This window comes from Sycon ciliatum, chromosome 1, assembly GCF_964019385.1.
Source record: "Sycon ciliatum chromosome 1, ocSycCili1.1, whole genome shotgun sequence".
Classification (NCBI taxonomy): domain Eukaryota; kingdom Metazoa; phylum Porifera; class Calcarea; order Leucosolenida; family Sycettidae; genus Sycon; species Sycon ciliatum.
Genome location: NC_088643.1, coordinates 55,964,364 through 55,982,545, shown reverse-complemented (window position 1 = coordinate 55,982,545; position 18,182 = coordinate 55,964,364). Strand labels below are relative to the sequence as shown.

At 47.0% G+C, this 18,182-nt stretch overlaps 3 protein-coding genes across 3 annotated transcripts in view; 1 reads left to right on the top strand and 2 right to left on the bottom strand.

Moving 5' to 3' along the window:
• Positions 1-225: 225 nt before the first annotated feature.
• LOC135804446 (protein CUSTOS-like) lies at positions 226-16,560 on the top strand. Its single transcript, XM_065318315.1, has 8 exons — positions 226-401; positions 731-779; positions 1,541-1,657; positions 3,995-4,026; positions 13,380-13,418; positions 13,767-13,884; positions 14,665-14,753; positions 15,913-16,560. Exons 1-8 carry the CDS (start codon positions 341-343, stop codon positions 16,260-16,262), a joined length of 855 nt encoding a protein of 284 aa, XP_065174387.1. The 5' UTR covers positions 226-340; the 3' UTR covers positions 16,263-16,560.
• On the bottom strand, positions 3,720-6,383 carry LOC135804445 (cysteine--tRNA ligase, cytoplasmic-like). Its single transcript, XM_065318314.1, has one exon. It carries the CDS (start codon positions 6,286-6,288, stop codon positions 4,201-4,203), a length of 2,088 nt encoding a protein of 695 aa, XP_065174386.1. The 5' UTR covers positions 6,289-6,383; the 3' UTR covers positions 3,720-4,200.
• Positions 16,561-17,747: 1,187 nt separating the features above from the next.
• Positions 17,748-18,182, bottom strand: part of LOC135804443 (uncharacterized) — a 5,382-nt gene continuing 4,947 nt past the window's right edge. Inside the window, exon 3 of the mRNA XM_065318311.1 lies at positions 17,748-18,182. This exon is cut by the window's right edge and continues 870 nt beyond it. The gene's annotated coding sequence lies outside the window, so the exon portion shown is untranslated.

Genomic DNA, 18,182 nt, shown 5'->3' with positions numbered 1-18,182 from the left:
CCTGTGCATGATCAGTAGAGCTCGACACACGGACAGACAGTGTGCATATCTCAGTAAGAATTATGTATCTGAGTGGTACAGCTAGCTACATGCATGTAGTCTTCTCGTCAATGACGTCATACATCAATTCAGAAAAGCGAGCCACGTGATGCGTTGCACGTGCGCACGTGCCCCGATCTGCCTTCATTCACTTCAAAAAGAACTTTTTTCAAAGAGCTGTAGAATTAGGGGTTGTTCGAAATCAATAATCTGCGACTGTAATCAAATCCATCAGTAAGCCCACCAGTGTGTCACTGTATTTCAGTACTACGACGAACGTGCCTGTAGTGAATTTGATGTGATGGATTCTTCCTCTTCTGAGGACGATGAATTTCAAAAACGCCTTCAAGACGTTGTCCAGGGTTAGTAAAGCCAAATTGATTTTCTTGGGAAGCTTGGCGTAGTTTGTGATTTGTCTACACGTACTGTCAAACTCATGACAAGATCCCCATGCATGTACTAGTATAGAGATCTATGGTAATATCACCAATGCAACTTTATAGACAGGGCTGAAATTAAGACGAGATCCATTAAAAAATATCAAAGAATTGCCAACAAAAGTAAACATGATGGTTAATGAGCAATCGGATTGGATGGTACATGTAGCGAATTTTAAGGGTACAGTGCAGACATTGAGACCAAATTAGTTTTCTACTGTCTTTGCTGCGTATATCTTATTTGTCAAATGTAGGATCTGAGTTGGGTTTGAAAGCATCGCAGCCAGCTTCTCAACGTAAAAGGTAACAGCTGTGCTTTGTGCTTGTCTATCACACATGCATTGCCTCGTTCTTCATTCCATTTGGCCTAAGCGTAGACTAGCCAAGCTTCATTGGTGATGTCAACGCGAAAAGGCTGATAATACCGTAACGTACTGTTAATCCCCCACGCCGTGTCGCTTCCCAGCGTGCGGGAATTAGATCAAGACTGTCAAGTGCAGTACGATGTACAACAGCGCGAAAGGTCAGACATGGTGTGCTGAATTGTGCACACCTTTAATCCTGCACTGACACATATTGTACACAGCAGTGCATGTGTCGGTTCAACACCATACTTCATTGTATACACCGAAGTCGCTTCACAGGCAGAAATTCGACAGGGGCCGGAAATTGAGCGGATCAACGGTACTTCACGGTAATAATAATATTGCCACCTTTTCATGCTGGGTCTTGCTCATGTATGTTGGCATGTGCACTCACATGCCTCCACAAGACCAGTAACGTCTGGACGCATGAGAAGGCGGACTACCGACCATGCGCTTGAGATTGACATCCATGGGCTGCAGCAGCCTGACGATGCATGTAATGAACTTCCCTGTACTGGGTATGTGTTCTAATCGTACATGAAATCAGAGTTACAGCATTACCGTATTATTTGCACTGTTCTCTAGTTGTGTGTACTGTTCTGTAATGTTAAGTCGCGCTCTCTCTCTCTCTCTCTCTCTCTCTCTCTCTCTCTCTCTCTCTCTCTCTCTCATTTTGTCTCCCTGGCCTCTTTCTTGAAGCTCGAAGCCGTCTCTTCGCCACAAACAAGATGAGGACAGTGATGATGGTGGTGATAGTGTTTCGTCTGCCGGCTTCAAAGCCCATATGTCCAAAAAGCTTTCAGCATTCTTGGATGAGTAAGAGTTTTAGACTTTTAGTAGGGACTTTGGTGTTGTAGTTTATACCATGATTCTAGGGCAGATGTGCTGTGGGCTAAAGTGAAACAATGAACCTGTCAGTATTGGAAAGCCGGTACTACCGTACTGGCTATATATATGGTCGCAGTGAGGCCATGAAGCGTTACATTGGCACATGTTTACCGCACGCAGGGCGTTACATGCAAAGTCGCACAGGAGCCGTTTACACAGGTTTCTATATTGCCGCAGTCCTTTTTTTGCTATTGCAGGACTTCCTGCTGCGTCCAGTTTTGAACTTTTCACCACTCGGTACACGTGCTTTCACAGTTTTCAGCCTTTTTTGCAATGAAAAGATCGTCGCACCCCGCCGGACGCGCGTTACGAACGCAACGAAAATTTGTCGCACTAGCCTGGTCGCGCGTTACGCCGCACCCCCCTGCGTTACGCGTTACGCGGCAACATATATTGCCAGTACGGTAGTATTACAGTATTACTACAGCTGTGCTCGGGTGAAATCCAACCCAAATAAAGTGCATATTTGACGCCCACAACTTGCACTGCCCTTGACACCCTGGAAGTGGTACGAATGCTGTTGGACGTACACATGTACAGTCAGACCTCGCATAACCGCACACATCCGTTTTCCAGAAAAATATCCGGATAGGCAAGGGAACCGGATAATCGGACATGCACACTGTATGTGTACATGGTATATTCTGTAAATCGGGAACCAACGATTTTCTTCCGGATTGCGAGGGATCCGGATAAGCGAGGTCTGACTGTACAAGTACAGTGATGTAATCGAATCTGGTCCAGGGCGCCAGTTTTGCACTTTGGGTCGGATTTCAGTGAGCGTAACTGTAGTTAGCTGTATTTCTCTGAAATTCTCTCCCCACCGAGCTTGCATACAAGGTGGTATGTGGTATGTACATGTACAGTCTGTATCGGCTATAGAGTGACCGGATATAAGAATATATCGGCTACAGTGATATTGGTGCGAAATATCAAAAGCAAAACGTGTTTTACCCAGTACAAGTATCACTATAAGTATAGATTATAGACCGGTTAGGAGGTCTATACAGGATATATAGACCGAGTAAAAGACCGAGGTCCCCCGAGGTCTTTTACGAGGTCTATATATCCTGTATAGACCAACTATGAGGTCTATAATCTATTTATCGTGTTCTCCACGCAATAGTTTCTCTTCATACATGACATATCCTTGTAATTCTAGTATTACACTATAGCCTATACCGCATTGTACGGCATTGCAGGATCAAGGTCATTGTTTAAACTAGGTTCAGCATCGGTAGCACAGTGGCTGGGTGGTAAGGAAGAGTGACTGAGATTCACAAGGTTGTGGGTTCAAATCCCATCTTGTGTAATTCTGCTTTCTTCAAAAATTTCTTTTTCTAAGTTGGAGAGAAAATTTCTAAGTCCAAGAAGTTCTAAGGAGTCAAATATAAGTAGTCAAATATATCGTGTATTTGACTAAGCAGTCAAATACGCGATATATTTGACCGCTTAGGTATCAGGGAAATTAGTGGGGTCAAATACTAAGAAGGCGATAAAGACTGTATAAGCAACGCCCATGTTCGAATGCAAAGGTGCTTTTCAAGTCTATGTTCAGGGGCTTAGGCCACGTCACGAATTTGCAACTGATCTTTTCTGAGACAAAAATGCGACTTGCCTCTGGCCCGCCGGATATGACAACCTTACAAGTTTAATACATGACTGTAGGAGTACTTTGCACACTATCCTTCGTCATCACAAACTGAACGGGAGTGAACAGTCTTGGAGATACCTGCACTCACCTATACCGGCAAGAGCAATGGCCTGAAATAGATCGCAAAGTAGTTTTCTGCTGCTTTCTGTGTAGGAACCTTACTAATTAAATTAACCCACAAAAAATCAGATTCCGCGGGCAAAAATGTGGATTTCTTGATTTCCGCGGATGATGGCGATTTCTGGGGAAATTGCCGCGGCTGCGGAATCGCGTTTTCCAAGGAGACAGATGTGTGGACCTGACACACAGTCAGCCACACCATGTAGTCGTTGGAAGTCAAGTACATGTAGATCTGCTGGTAGCATGAAGTGCCTGGTGGACTACAGCCATGCCAGAGTAGCATCTAGTGAAACTAAAATCTTGGATTGGAAAACAAATTCTGAAAAGAAGTCCAAATGGGGATAGTCCAGTATGCAGTCAACAAAGACATGAAGTCGCGATATTCGCGATACAAGAAGAAAAGAAGAGAGGTGGTATGTACACAGGGCCTTGGGCATACAAAACCATGCAGAAGCATTTCTTTGGTCTGATTGGTGTGATATTCCCTGCAGGTCTATTGTAGAAATCAGCACATCGCCATCAAGTAAGTTAATCGAACGGGCTTTTCATTATCTAGTAATATTTACAAATTGATTTCATGAACATGCATATGGTTATTTTGTCATTATAATAATTATTTATTATGATTGGGATGAGGTAAAAATGGAATAGAAAATAAGAATAAGTCTCGGAATACCGTCCAGTGCAACGTAAGTAGTTAGCTTTCTGGCTGGTATATCGCAGCTTGCGCATCATATAGCTTTTGCAACTTCTTCTTCTGCTTTCCACTCACAGGTTTCTCCTCGCCCTTTTCGTCCCGCTCGTGTGTCGGGACGCCCTGCTCGTCGAACTGCGTGAATTTCGGGTCTTTGCGGAACATCTCAGAGGGCGGTATGCGCTTCTTTGCGTCCTTGGCAGCTTGCAACTCCTGTGCTTTGCGCTGAGCCTCGGCTTTCTTCCGTCGCTTCTCCTCCAGCAACTCCAGCTCTTTCCGGCGTTCTTCCAGAAGGACTTCCTTGTCGACAAACTTCACGAGAGCAGGACCATCAGGCCTGTCTTCCAGACTGATTCCCAGCTCAGGAAGGATATCGTTGCGCAAAGCATCGCAGGCTTCAAGAAGACCCACTTGTTTCGCTTCACGAGCAGTAGCACGAACAGTATCGCGGAAATCGGACAAAGCGTACACGACACTTTTTCCCGCCTGCGAAACGTCGTCCTTCGGCTCTGGCAAACCAAACGTGGCGAGTATCTTACTGACGTACGTCTCGATTTTCTTGATCAGTTGCGAGTCGACTGCGGCTTTGGCATTCTGAGTGTACACATTGACAAGGGAAACAATCTCACGCAGGATCTGCATGGCTGCAGCAGTATTGATTGAGTCGCACAGAGCGTCATGAATAGCCGACTGCTTCTCGATGAACTTCTCGTGCAACTCCTTCTCTGCTGCCGTGGGCTTGGGCACGCACCAGCGCACTTCAGCAGACTGGCGCTGCATCAAGTCCCGGACGTAGTGGAAGAAGTTGTCGAAGAAGCTCTCCAGCTGCTTGGCTTCACTCATGACGTTCTCGCTGTAGTCGAGCGTGGCTTGCCAAGAATGCGTAAGGAAGGCAAGACGCAGCTGACGGCTAGAGTATCGAGACAGTGCTTCCTGGATTGTTATGAAGTTCTTCAATGATTTGGACATCTTGCATCCCTCGATTGTGAGATGGCCAGCGTGCAGGAAGTACTGGATCCACGAATCATGGCCAAAGCACGCCTCTGACTGTGCAATCTCGTTATCATGATGTGGGAATTTCAGGTCAACTCCACCACTGTGAATGTCGACCTTCTCTCCAAGAATGTCAGAGCACATGACGGAGCACTCAATGTGCCAGCCAGGACGTCCCTGTCCCCAAGGTGAGTCCCAAGAGGGCTCGCCAGGCTTCGACGATTTCCACAAAGCGAAGTCCCGATCAGAGCGCTTTCCCGTTGCGGCGCTGAGTTCACCCTCACCCTCGGCAAGAGCGGCACGGTCTCCGACTGCCTCAGGTACTAACTTAGCGTACGTATGGTTAGGGTCTTCGTCGAACTTTTTGACATCGAAATATACAGATCCATCGGCTTCGTACGCGAACTCGTTGGCAATGATTCGCTGGATAAATTCGACCACCTCTGGCACATACTCGCTGACTCGGGTTAGGAAATCGGCCGGGAGGATGTTGAGCGCTTGCATATCAGCGTGGAACAGTCTCTCCACATGCTGTGTCAGCTTGGCGAAAATGCTATGATCAGTTACGCTGCCACCTTTGTGAAAATCTAGCCATGCTCCGAGTGGATCACGTGCTCGTGTTACCAATGCATCACACATAGCCTCATTGGCACTGCCATTCTCAACAGCCTTTTTCAGCGCCTCCAGAGAAGTAGTAGCCTCAGTAAGCAGCCGCTGTAGCATAGCTCGCTTGTCATTATCGGTCTCCTTCTCCACTTTCGTAGTGAATGGGGCGAGAGCGTCGGACACATCGCTGATCAGCTGAGCAGTGCTGGGTTTCTGCTCAACATACTGCTCCACGAGAAAATTACGGCGAGCGCGCACTATGATTTTATCGTCTATGTCGGTGATGTTCATGGCGTACACGATGTTGTATCCGAAGTAATCAGCCAGGACACGTCGGACGATATCAAACGACATGTAGGAACGGGCATGACCCATATGAGCAACATCGTAGACAGTCGGCCCACACATGTACCACTTGACTTTCCGCCCCTCCAGAGGTTTGAAATCATCCTTCGCTCGAGACAGCGAGTTATACAGCTTCAGGCTCGCCATGATGGATCACCATCAACAAATCTGCTGCACCACAACTTCACTCCTCTCGCGAGCTCTCCAAGACGTGTTTCTTCTCAAAACAAAGGAACTTTGAAAACAGTTGAATATTGCATTGATCGGTGCAACTATTTTTTGGATCGCCATTTTTACCTCGATCCCTGCGAAAAATATTTCGAAAAACTCGTTCACGTGCGCCCGGGCCCGGCTGTCAAGAAGCGGCAACTAACTTAGAAAGATGGCGTCGGTTCGAGATGGCATGGTAACCGCGCACGTGCCGTGGTCCGTGACTTGCTCATGTATGCACGCAAATGCAGGTCACAAACTCACAAAGATCGTCTTTGCATTTGGAGAAAATATCGCGACTCTCTTTGGAGGTTGGCGAGGTTTGCCTAATCTTTACTTGATTGCGGTGCCGGTATGTCCTCTCAATAATTAGAACAAAGAGAGCTGATGACCGCTTCGTTGCTGAGCAGAAGTAACAATCAACTCTCCTCGTGTCCTCAGTGCCAAAGGCAGACGACTGCAATTCCACAACGCTCATTTCACGATGATGAAAACAATAATCGTGTACTAGTACACACTTGGACCATTTGGTCATCCCTATTCTAGCCGCTAGTCCGCCCAGCAAGCAGATATTGACTATTACGATAGGGACAACTGCGTGAACGAGGGCTCGCCCAGCAAATACAATTCAAGTTGTGACTCCAGTCAAGAATTAGGGTCTTTCCTCGAGAACTTCACAAATACAGGCCAGGGCACCCCACAAAACTGATAGATGGCACGAACGAAAGACAAATAGGCTAGACAAAGTGTCCCAAGTGATTGGAAACAGCAGATCTACCAAATAAGACAGCTACATGTGCCTAAACACGATTCCCATACAGCAGAGAGTAGTATCAGGCAGAATGAAAGCCTTGGAAGTGCACAAATACAGCCACGACCGCCACAAAAATTGGACGACCGCCACAAAAAAATTCTCATTGCTCTACCTCCTTGAAGGGTGAAAGTTACCAGTTATCCTATAGCGATGTCAGTTTATGCCTGTTGGAACCCCCCACAGCCCGCACGAAATACCTTTCAAATAATTCCAGGATGCAGCTCCAGACAGGAGGAAGAAGAACACCGTGAAAAATAACGGCAACGATGCCCAAACTCTCGGGAAACGGCTGGAGTCTTCCTGAAGATGTTAACATTGAATAGCCATCGATTACCAGCGTGGTTTGGTGACTTTAGAACTGTTTTGAGACTTAGAACGAAGCGATAACTCAAATTTGATGGAATTGTTACCTGTCAAATGCGTGGGCGAGCAGGCCAGCTGACTGGTTATGCATGAACATGCATGAGCATGCATTGATTTTTCATGGTTCACGTGCAGAAAACTAAGTTGCCGCGATCCAAGTGCAGCTAACAGCCGTGCGGGCCGTACCGTACGCGCGAGCGACTGGTCGTCGAAAGTCTTTTCGTCGTTGTTTTATGAACGTGTGTGCCAGGTTCAGATCAGGGAGTCGTAAAATACTTTTTACGACTCCCTGGTTCAGATCCTCTCCTGGACCTGGGTCCACCATGGCATGGTGCTGTTGAGTGTTGTCTCATTGACAGAAACCCTATCCTGTTAATATCTAGCCCGCAGTACTAGCAGTGCAGTAGGCTTTGATGGAGAATGTAGGGTGCAATGCACTACAGTTGAACATCGATTATCCGCACATCGACTATCCGGGCATTCGATTATCCGTAACAGTTTTTTTGGGCGCACGTGCCGTAGAGTACGCACTGTGCATGTAGTGAGCCATTCAAAAAATACGAAAATTTTGAAAAGTAAAAAGTAAAAAGGTCGTGCGGCTAGTAATAACCACTGAAAGTGTGTGAGTGACAGTTTTTTCTTATCCGGAACATTTGCCTTATCTGAACACCGCCTGACAGTTGTCTGCCCAGAGGTGGTCGGATAATCGATGTTCAACTGTATTGTCTTTTTGGTGAGGGTTCAAAATCACCATCCACCTTGAAGCTTCTATTCCCAAATTTTCCGGGAAGAAAGTACTAACAAAAAGTAACTAAGGAAATGCATGCAGGGAGAGAGCGGCAACTGAAATTAAAATACCCCATGCATGGGTGTCTTCGTCAACAGCCGTCATGGCTTTGACTCGCCGGCATGAGCCTGACTACACCATGATTCTGCTCTAACCACCATGACTTCTTGTTTGCAGTACGTTGGCACCTAGATGTCATTGTCTAGCCATGACAGGCTACTGTAAAAGCCACACCTAGATGTCATTGTCTAGCCATGACAGGCTACTGTAAAAGCCATTATTCTAACGAGGCGCATACATAACGATGTCCCAAAATTGCCTAGTTTGCGTGTACCAAAGGTAACGATTCTCACTCATTCTCCACGCTCAATAGGACAGTATAATATGTGTCGATTTCTGTATAACGATTTCTATTTTAACGACAGATTTCTCCTCGTTAACTCGTTAGAGTTAGCACTTCGTTCTATATATGGCTTTTATAGTATGCTGCCATAGCACCGCATGCCTGCAGATCTGCATTCGGTGTCCAGAATTCATGTGTCTCTAGCTCTATGCTACATCGTATCTGGTTGTTTCAGCTACATATTCCCTCAGCAACAGATATACAGTGTATAATATAGTCTATAGACAACACAGTAGTCCTCACGGGACAGGAAGAACAGTTCAGGAGGTAGAGAGAGAGAGCACAGTAGTCCTCACGGGACAGGAAGAACAGTTCAGGAGGTAGAGAGAGAGAGAGCACAGTAGTCCTCACGGGACAGGAAGAACAGTTCAGGAGGTAGAGAGAGAGAGCACAGTAGTCCTCACGGGACCGGAAGAACAGTTCAGGAGGTAGGGAGAGAGCACAGTAGTCCTCACGGGACAGGAAGAACAGTTCAGGAGGTAGAGACTTCAGTAAGGGGTGGACGAGAATAGCTTTTAGCACTTCCACATAACTAATTTCACACTAGACATTCCGTGACAGCTGGAATTGGTAAAAACCAATGATGCAAGAAAGGCTCATTTTAGGGAACGAATATTCTCTCGAATATCAACTTTTCGAACGAACGAATATTTTTTATTTTATTTCTAACTTTTCACTGGTCTTGAGGGAAAGACACAAACGGGGAAAGTCTGAAGAAAATATTTACTGTCACCACCAGGACTCGAACCAGGGACCCTCGCTTGTAGCCAGCGATGCTCTAACCACTGAGCTGTGGTGTAGTCGTCAACCCAGCAGAGACCGTTCAACATTTTCTTCATTTTTCAACCAGACATTAGCATATCAGAGCAATGACGTCATGCACTGGCCGCACCAAAAATTTGTTGGCGTTACTTTCAAAATGTATGCGAATTTGCAAAACCCAAAAATCGCATGACAAGACAAGTCATATGTGATAAGAGAAAGGTAAGAGAAGCCATGAAGGGAGAAGTATCATAACAGTCATCGACTCAGTACATCATTCAAGAACACTGCACAGTGCACAGTGCACACACACACACACACACACACACACACACACACACACACACACACACACACACACACACACACACACACCTTTGACCTTTGACGCCCCATCTCCAGTGGAGATGATAGGCTACTGAGTTGGGCAGTACTTGAGGTGACGCTTCAAATCACCACTTTCTCCTAAACGCTCTGCCGCATGCGCAGTAGAAGTCCTTCGGTGCTGGGAGAGGAAGACGATGTTGATGGACCCGCCTGCGCCATTCCGGGCGATCCTGTGCGAGCCGGTACCACTCAGACTCCGGAATATGTAGTGAGCGCAGATCACCGACAATCGTGTCTCGCCCGCGTTTCTTTGGCCTGTCCCCTTGGAAAAACGCGATTCCGCGGCCGCGGCAAATTTCGCAGAAGTTGCCATCATCCGCGGAAATCACGGAATCCACACTTTTGCCCGCGGAATCTGAATTTTTTAGGGTAAATTACTAAAATTATTACTCAGAAAGCAGCAGAAAAACTACTTTGCGATCTGTTGGAGCACATTTCTCTTGCCAGTGCAGGTCTCTCCAAGATTCTTCATTCTTATTCAGTTTGTGACTGCAAAGGATAGTATGAAAAGTGCTCCTTCATGCGACTAGTTGTCATATCCTCTACGAGGAGGGTGAAAAACTTGCAGAAAGTGCCCCAGATTTTTGATTTTACAGCAGAAAATGCCGCAGAAAACCCCTCTTTACCCCGCGGAATTTGCCGCAGAATTTTGAATTCTTGGCCGCGTTTTTCCAAAGGGACAGTTTGGCCCATGCCGTGGTCTGGTTGCCTCAAGCTCCCCAAACAACACTTGTTGAGGAATCCGGGCCACGTCCATACGGGCAACATAACCCAGCCAACGCAGACGGTACTCACACAGGAGAGTGCCAATGTCTTCGGGAAGACGCGCTCTCTGGGCTAGATCAGCAGTAGTGAGATGATGGGAGTGCTGATCGCTCCTTGAGATTCCCAAGATGGAACGGATGCATGAGCGATGAAACAGATTCAGGCGATTCATCTGCCGGGCCTTCATGAGCCAAGTCTCTGCTCCATAGAAGAGGGTAGGGAGGACAATGGCCTTGTAGACAAGACGCTTAGACTTGATGGATAGACCGCTACACTTGAAGATTGACTTTTGCAGAGCGCCAAAAGCACGAGAGGCCTTGGCAAGGCGGGAGGTGAGCTCCTTGTCCAGAGCACCGTCTGCACTCAAGACACTGCCAAGATAAGTAAAGCTGTCCACAACCTCCACGCTTCCTCCATCCTGAAGATCAATGGAAGGTGGCAGGTCAGAGCAGTTCACCGCCATGGCCTTGGTCTTCTGGACGCTCACAGTTAGACCCCAACTCGAAGCACAGGACACAAACTCGTTTTTCATCGTCTCCAGGTGGCTCAAAGAGGTGGTGTAGAGAGCCGCATCATCAGCAAACTGGGACTCCGTGATGTCAGTGGAGGCCAGTCGAGACTTGGCGGTCCGATCCCCAACAAGCTTCCTGCCAACACGGTAGCGGACCCGTACACCCGGAACGTAGACTGGCGATGCCACGAAGAGACCACTGCAGAGAAATATAGATTAAAGAGCGTAGGTGCCAGTGTGCAGCCCTGACACAAGCCATTCCGGACGCTGATGTTGTCGGTGGCGACGTTAGGGAGCCGAACACACGCCTCCATGCCTTCATGGAGCGACTGGACAAGGCCAAGCAGCTTCGGAGGAATCCCCAGATTGCAAAGCACAAGCAACAAAGCAGACCGCGGAATCGTATCATAGGCCTTGCGCAGATCGACGAAAAGCACATATAGCTCAGAATCGTGCTCCACTGCCTTCTCCATCAGTTGTCTTGCGATGAATACCATGTCACTGCAGCCACGGCCCCTGCGGAATCCGCACTGGGAATCCGGCAGAGCAGCCTCCGCTACCGCCTGCAGGCGACCCTGAAGAACACGAGCAAAGACCTTGCCGACCACATCCAGGAGGCTGATGCCATGCCAGTTATCGCAGGGCCGTAAGTCACCTTTCTTGGGGATAGGGACAATCTCTGTGCTTCGCCAGTCAGACACGGCAGAACCGCAGGTCCATACCTCGTTGATCACATTGTGGATGCGCTCATGCAATGCCTCACCACCAGCAAGAATCATTTCCGGGACAATTCCAGACTGTCCGCCCGCAGTGCCTGGGTGTAGCTTGCGGATCGCCGCTACCACTTCCTCAAAAGAGGGCGGGTTGTCAAGACTTTGCCTGATATCAAGCACTGGCATGGACTCAATGACTTCCGCAGCAAACACACTCTCAACATTAAGGACACGATCAAAGTGGCGATGCCAACATGCTCCCAAACTCTCTGGACTGTCTGTCAATTTGCCATTCTCGTCCCGGACGCTGGATGTCACCACTGACTGCCGGCCAGTGTGCATTCCCCGCAACTTCTTGATACATTACCAGCGGACAGAGCCGTCCTTCTGGGTGGCCTCAGCTTCATCCGTAATTGCGCCGATCCACGCCTCAGCCAACCGAACAGCCTTGCCCACAGCTCGCTGGGCAAATCTCAGGGTCTTGCACTGCATCCTCATGTGGTTGGACTGGGATACGCTTGGCTGCTGGCACTAGTTCATCATCCCACAGTGGCACTTCCAGCTGGCCCTCAACAAGCAACTTTACTTCGGTCCGCACAGCCTCGCAATCCTCATCAGCCAAGCACCCTAAATCTTTAAACCTGGGATCCAGTCCAGCTGCTATGGCCTCGCAGCTGTCAGGGTGGATGCTACTTCGAGTCGTGATTTCAGCGTAGAGATGAATGCGGAATCATCATCAGCTTCAACACATGCATTCTGCGAGCCAAACATCAGGGGTAAGATGGTGGATATCGTGACCTTCTTCGAGGAAGACAGATCATTCATCTCACCACGAAAGGGCTCAACACATCGGCCATGTACTGTACCGACTTCCATTGGGCTGAAGTGAGATTCAGAGACTGGCCTGCAGCTTTGGCAATGGTGATGTCTTGCAACACAGCCGTCGCAAACGGGCGCAGCTTGCAGCTTGCCTGGACAACATGTCGTGCGTACTGTTCCATCTTGTGGCAACGCCCAATATCAGACAGAGTGGCTGACGTACACTATCTGCCTTTTGCCGTTCACACAGGGCATTGGTGGCCTCGTTACTGTGATTGAAATGGCCCACCAGACGAGCAGCCACAGCTCTGTTTGCGTCATGAATCGTTTCATTTGAAAGTGTGAACAAATTGGCTTTTGCAAAGTGGTGGCCTTTCCATTTACGGTAGCATATTGGCTCTTCAACATGACAAACATAGCCTTATTCCTGGTGTCGTACGCAGTTGGTCATATGTGCATCTTGCCTGCTACTGCTCAATGAGCAGTGTGTAGTACATCTAACCATCTGCGCACCTACCTTCGTTGAGTGCATGAGGAGGGTTGCTTCTTTCCATACATTGGACTACTTGCGGAGCATATTTCGTGCATGCTCGCCTAACTTCTATATCATGTCTGGCTGTTGATAGTCTGACTCTTAGAATGCCCTAAAGTGAGTTAGCATGACTGGAAACTGACCAGTGCTTTGGTTTGTATGTTTCCTGCAGCCAACGTTGCTACCAAGAGCACAGAATCTGAATGGACCGGTAAGTGTATTGATATTGAATTGGTATTGAAATTGGTATTGAAATTGATATTGAAATTGGGTTTGAAATTGATATTGACTTCTTTGATTCACACAAACGGCACAAAGAAGGTTTTAAACAGAGTTCGTAGCAACTCCGAGTTTCTTGCACAATGCAATCTTCAGGCAACTTCTTTGTTTCTAAATGTTCTGAGCACTCCACCGCTACTGCTGCTACTTTATTATAATAGACAGGTTGCTGTAGCTGAGGTGCCTTGGGTAAAAATGGTACTATTCCTGAAGTCTTGCTGCAGGTACAAGTGTAGATTTTAAAATGATTTTGAAAATAATGCTTTGTCTTTGTGCGTAGGGTTGAAGCTGTTTTCTACATCTGATGGAAGCCGGGTTAAGACGATAGTCGAGGTACAACGTGAGCTCGATGCTCACCTACCACAGAGGCGTCGGCGACCGTCAGTGTCTTCAGGCAGGTGGGTTTTGAAGTCAGCAAGACCTTACTTTGCTTTCTGTTCTCTTCTTCTTCGTACAGTCATTCACGTGTGCTGCATACTGAAATAATATTTCAGTGTGCAGCACGTATGGCAGGCTATACGTATACAATGATATGACATACAGCCTGCCATGTCAGCTAGGCCCTTTTTCATATCGAGAACTGCGTTTCTCCGATGCTCCCCTTTCATGAATACGGTTGCATTACCAAAAATCGCAAGGCTTGCTGGCAGGTAGCAACTGACGATTCCATTGTTAGCGTACCACGTCTGGCTTGCTCCAGCACATGTTTACAAGCGACTCCTAGCATCCCTGACTTGAGCCGCCCCTTCACCAGCTTATCCTGGAAGGGTGGGGGTGTAACATACGAGCTTACACATCCAAAGCACTCACAATGATGGTGTCGAGCTGAGTTCGTAGCGCACCTCGTGAAGCCCTCTTGCAGACATTAAGCAATCTTGGTGGTTGCTTTGTAGCCTTCCAACTCTTCCTCCACGGCTCGCTATCGGTCTCTTGGTCTGCAAGATCACCGGGGAAGCAACGGAATGAGCTATTGGCACTCTGTGCCATAGGCAGGGAAGTGGTGCTTCGCGCTGGAGCAGCCATACTTCGTACTATTGATACATGTTCTGTTGTGCAGGAGTGTGGCACGAACACAGTCGAGCGATTGCAGACCTTTCTACATGGATCATTAGCTAATATTAATAAGTGTCAGTGTCATTGCTGCTGTTTGTTGCCTTGCCTCTGTACTGTGCATGCAGTGAAGATGATGATGAGGAGATAAGAAGACTAGCTTCAGCTGCCGTCTGCGGGGAGGATATAGTTGAGAGGGGTGACATGAAGAACACTGGTAGGTTTTTGTATGCCCTTTAACACGATCAATTGAGCTGATAGGGATCCGGATCGACTGCATCAGTCGTTGTATGCATGTTTGCTTTGTCCAGCCGTTTTAGGAGCTGCATTGACCGGCGCCTTGCTCCTAGAGTGTGGTGGTGTTCCTGCGGATGCCGAAAACTCAGTCTAACTGGATCTCGGGCGAACGGTGAATTTGTTTTGCGTTATCCAACCTGGGTCGAGAGAAAGTTCCCATAGGCTGGTGCCATGGTGATTTTCCCTTTGATCAAAGCCACTGGTGCATCCTTCACAGCTTGGAATTCTGCACACTGTTAGAAAATCACGTTATTAGGCCAAAACAAAAAATAGGCTTGTTTCCGGTCGGCAACCCCTCAAAAAGGAGACTCGGTCGGCCGGAATGAAACTTTTTTTGGATACTTTTTTTGGTTCCTCAATCGTTGTGGTATTGATGGACAAGAGCACCTACACATGTACATTCAAAAAGTACATATATCATGGCAAGGATCGATGTCAAAGTGACTGACTCACTGTTCTTGTACAGCATGTGGTGTATTTCTGTTTTCGTACATCCTGAGAAATCAAGCAAACAGTTCGAGTCCTTCCAGCTCCGTTATTCTAGCTCGTATCGACCCCGGAGGTTTTCGAGCCGACAGCTGAGAATCTCTGCTACCTTGTAGGTGTTTCTATTGTGGAATTCGGTTGAGATTTGACTGAGTTATGACTCGTTGAGTGCACTTGCACACATGACATTGCCACCGTTTGTATACATTTGGGACCAAAAAAAAGTTTCAGAATTTGGGAAAAAGTGGCCCGGTCGGGCGACCGGAAACAAGGTCATAATTTGTTTTGGCCTTATGTAAACATTCAGTACTCCACAGCATTCACTGAAGAGATCTGTATAAAGAGCTATGTTACTGCTGTGTTACTGCAAGGTCAGGACGTCACTGCAAAATCACTTGCATTGTTGCCTTCTGCAATGTAACTTAGTACTGTATTTTCTCTCTCTCTGTCTCTGTCTATCTCTGTCTCTGTCTCTGTCTCTCTCTGTCTGTCTCTCTCCCTCTCCCTCCCCCTCTCTCTCTCTCTCTCTCTCTCTCTCTCTCTCTCTCTCTCTCTCTCTCTTTCCTTCTCATTTTCTTTCCCCTTTTCCGCAGACCCAACAATGGGAAAAAGTTCGGCGAAGGCGCGCCAAGAAGGTGTAGTCATTGACCGGCAACCAGTTGCTTCCATTGACTACACAGCCTTGCGTCCACCTGTCAAGGAGCAGGAAGTGCAACCTAAGAAGGGAAAAAAGAAGAAGAAAAAGAAGAAAACCGATGGACCCTCTGACTCCTCTGACGACAATGTTTCAGTGGCCAAAAAGGACGCATGTGATGAATTGACGTCCATCAAGGTGAAGACGAAAAAGAAAGGAGTCGAACTGGCCGAGGAGAATCCTTGTGAAGACATTGTGGCGGTGAAGCATAAACCGAAGAAAAAGAAACATAAAGAGTGCAAACAATGAATTGATGTAATAAAGCCTCTGGTATCTAATTCTGCAGGTCAGTGGTTGAAGTGACACTTCTGAGTTTCACATTCCTGGTCCTGGGATCGTGCCTTTCATAGATGTGTCTACTCTCCCGCTTGAAGCAGCGCACAAATGCCAATACTTCCTTGAAAATGGCTGACTTTTATAAAATTAAAATCTTCCTGCTTTCTTTCTTTTAATTTGGAACTTTGTAGGGCAGTATTTTGTAGACTGCTATGTCCACATATGCCTGCTGTACGGTGAGGTTTGGAATTTTATTGTTCACATCAGCTCATGACGTGCCTGTGATATGAATAATGTTGTAACAAGGGGGTGACAAACAGTTAGTACTCCTCAGGGCTGTAGCCAGCCTGAAACTGAATAGAAGCTGAGGGAGTCAGGGGTCAGCTCGCACATCCATTGTTGCAAGATCGATCCGCATGCATTGTTTTCAATCAGTCCAAACGTGGAGTACTCGTACAGTAGAACCTCTGTTATCCGGGCGCCGCGAGACAGTAGGGGCCTGCATGTATCTCAGTATGATTTAATGCCCGAGTATGATTGACTACAAGAGCAATACTTGCTGATACATGCCTGAACAACATCAGTCGTGTATACAGCCAGTATTTTTTTTTTTTTTTTTTTTACTGTGTACGGTCAAGTACGGAGTGCAGTAAATCATTTATTGTATATTTGGTGCAGTAAAACTGCCCAGATCCGGACGCCCCTAATCTGGGCACGTCCGTCTACCGGGGGGCACCTTTCTGACCCATCTAGAGTCATAAAAATGTCTTTTCAACGGAAAACGGCCCCAAAACAGTCATATTGTTTGGCATAAAATCTTTACTTGCATGAAGTAAGTCAGATGATGTAAGTTCTGAGTTACGGGCAACTCCTAGTTGGGGGCAGTGCTTGGTCCCAACCTGCCCAGATCTGGGGAGTTTGCTGTATATCACTGAGTTTAAATCTTAACCTTATTTTCAAACCAGTTAATATTATTTGCTAATAATAATACTGCGGCTATCCTAGATACGTGCAAGACTGGAAAATTCTTCAAACTGGTAGTCAATATAGCCTTAGGATTTACTGTAGATGGACAACCCACACGATCAATACTAGCCTGCACTTTAGATTGAAAAGACAAATCCAATGATGTAGGTAGGCAGACATGTGTATTGATCGGTTTTTTTTTAACATACTTCAAGTATTATTCCGTACATGCCTGCTGTCAGTAGCGTCTCTCCGTTTTTGCCAAGCATGCCTGTTGCTTCTTGTGGTGGTTGGTGTATCTGATGGTGCAATTGATATTGTCCATTTCCAATATGATCATTGATCAATTACTAGTACACCAAAACATCAACCTGCTCAGGAGAAGTAGATGATTCAAGTGATGACTGGGCATGGTCAGAGCAATCCGCTGATTCAGCAGGGTGGCAGTACACAGTATTTCTGCTCGGCATTTTAGGTTCTCATCTGCAGTACTCAGAGTCAATGGCCGAACTGATCACAGTGAAATCCAGTGAGCAGCAAAGCATGTCTAAACCAGCTCAAAGCATCGAAGTCCGGGTGCTCTAACTGCGAGAAACACAGCGGGCTTTGCATGAGGGCAAGTTCCTTTGTAACCAGAAACTGAGAAAGAGTGGCCAACGAAGCCGAACTAAGGCGAGGGAGCGTAAGCGTACGTAAGCAGACACATAGGCTACTTGAATAGAGACATCATCATCTACATGAATACAATGCAGATTACAGAAGGTATCCAGGGTGCGGCATTGCAAAATAGGACATCTAAAACAAGCAGGATTTGAATGGAAAGCAAGCAACACTACATCATAGTGTGCAGGCAACATCATGGTATTTAAAAATAAATTATGGTCATACCTAAAGAACTAATAGCCAGTTTGCATCAAGAAGACATCA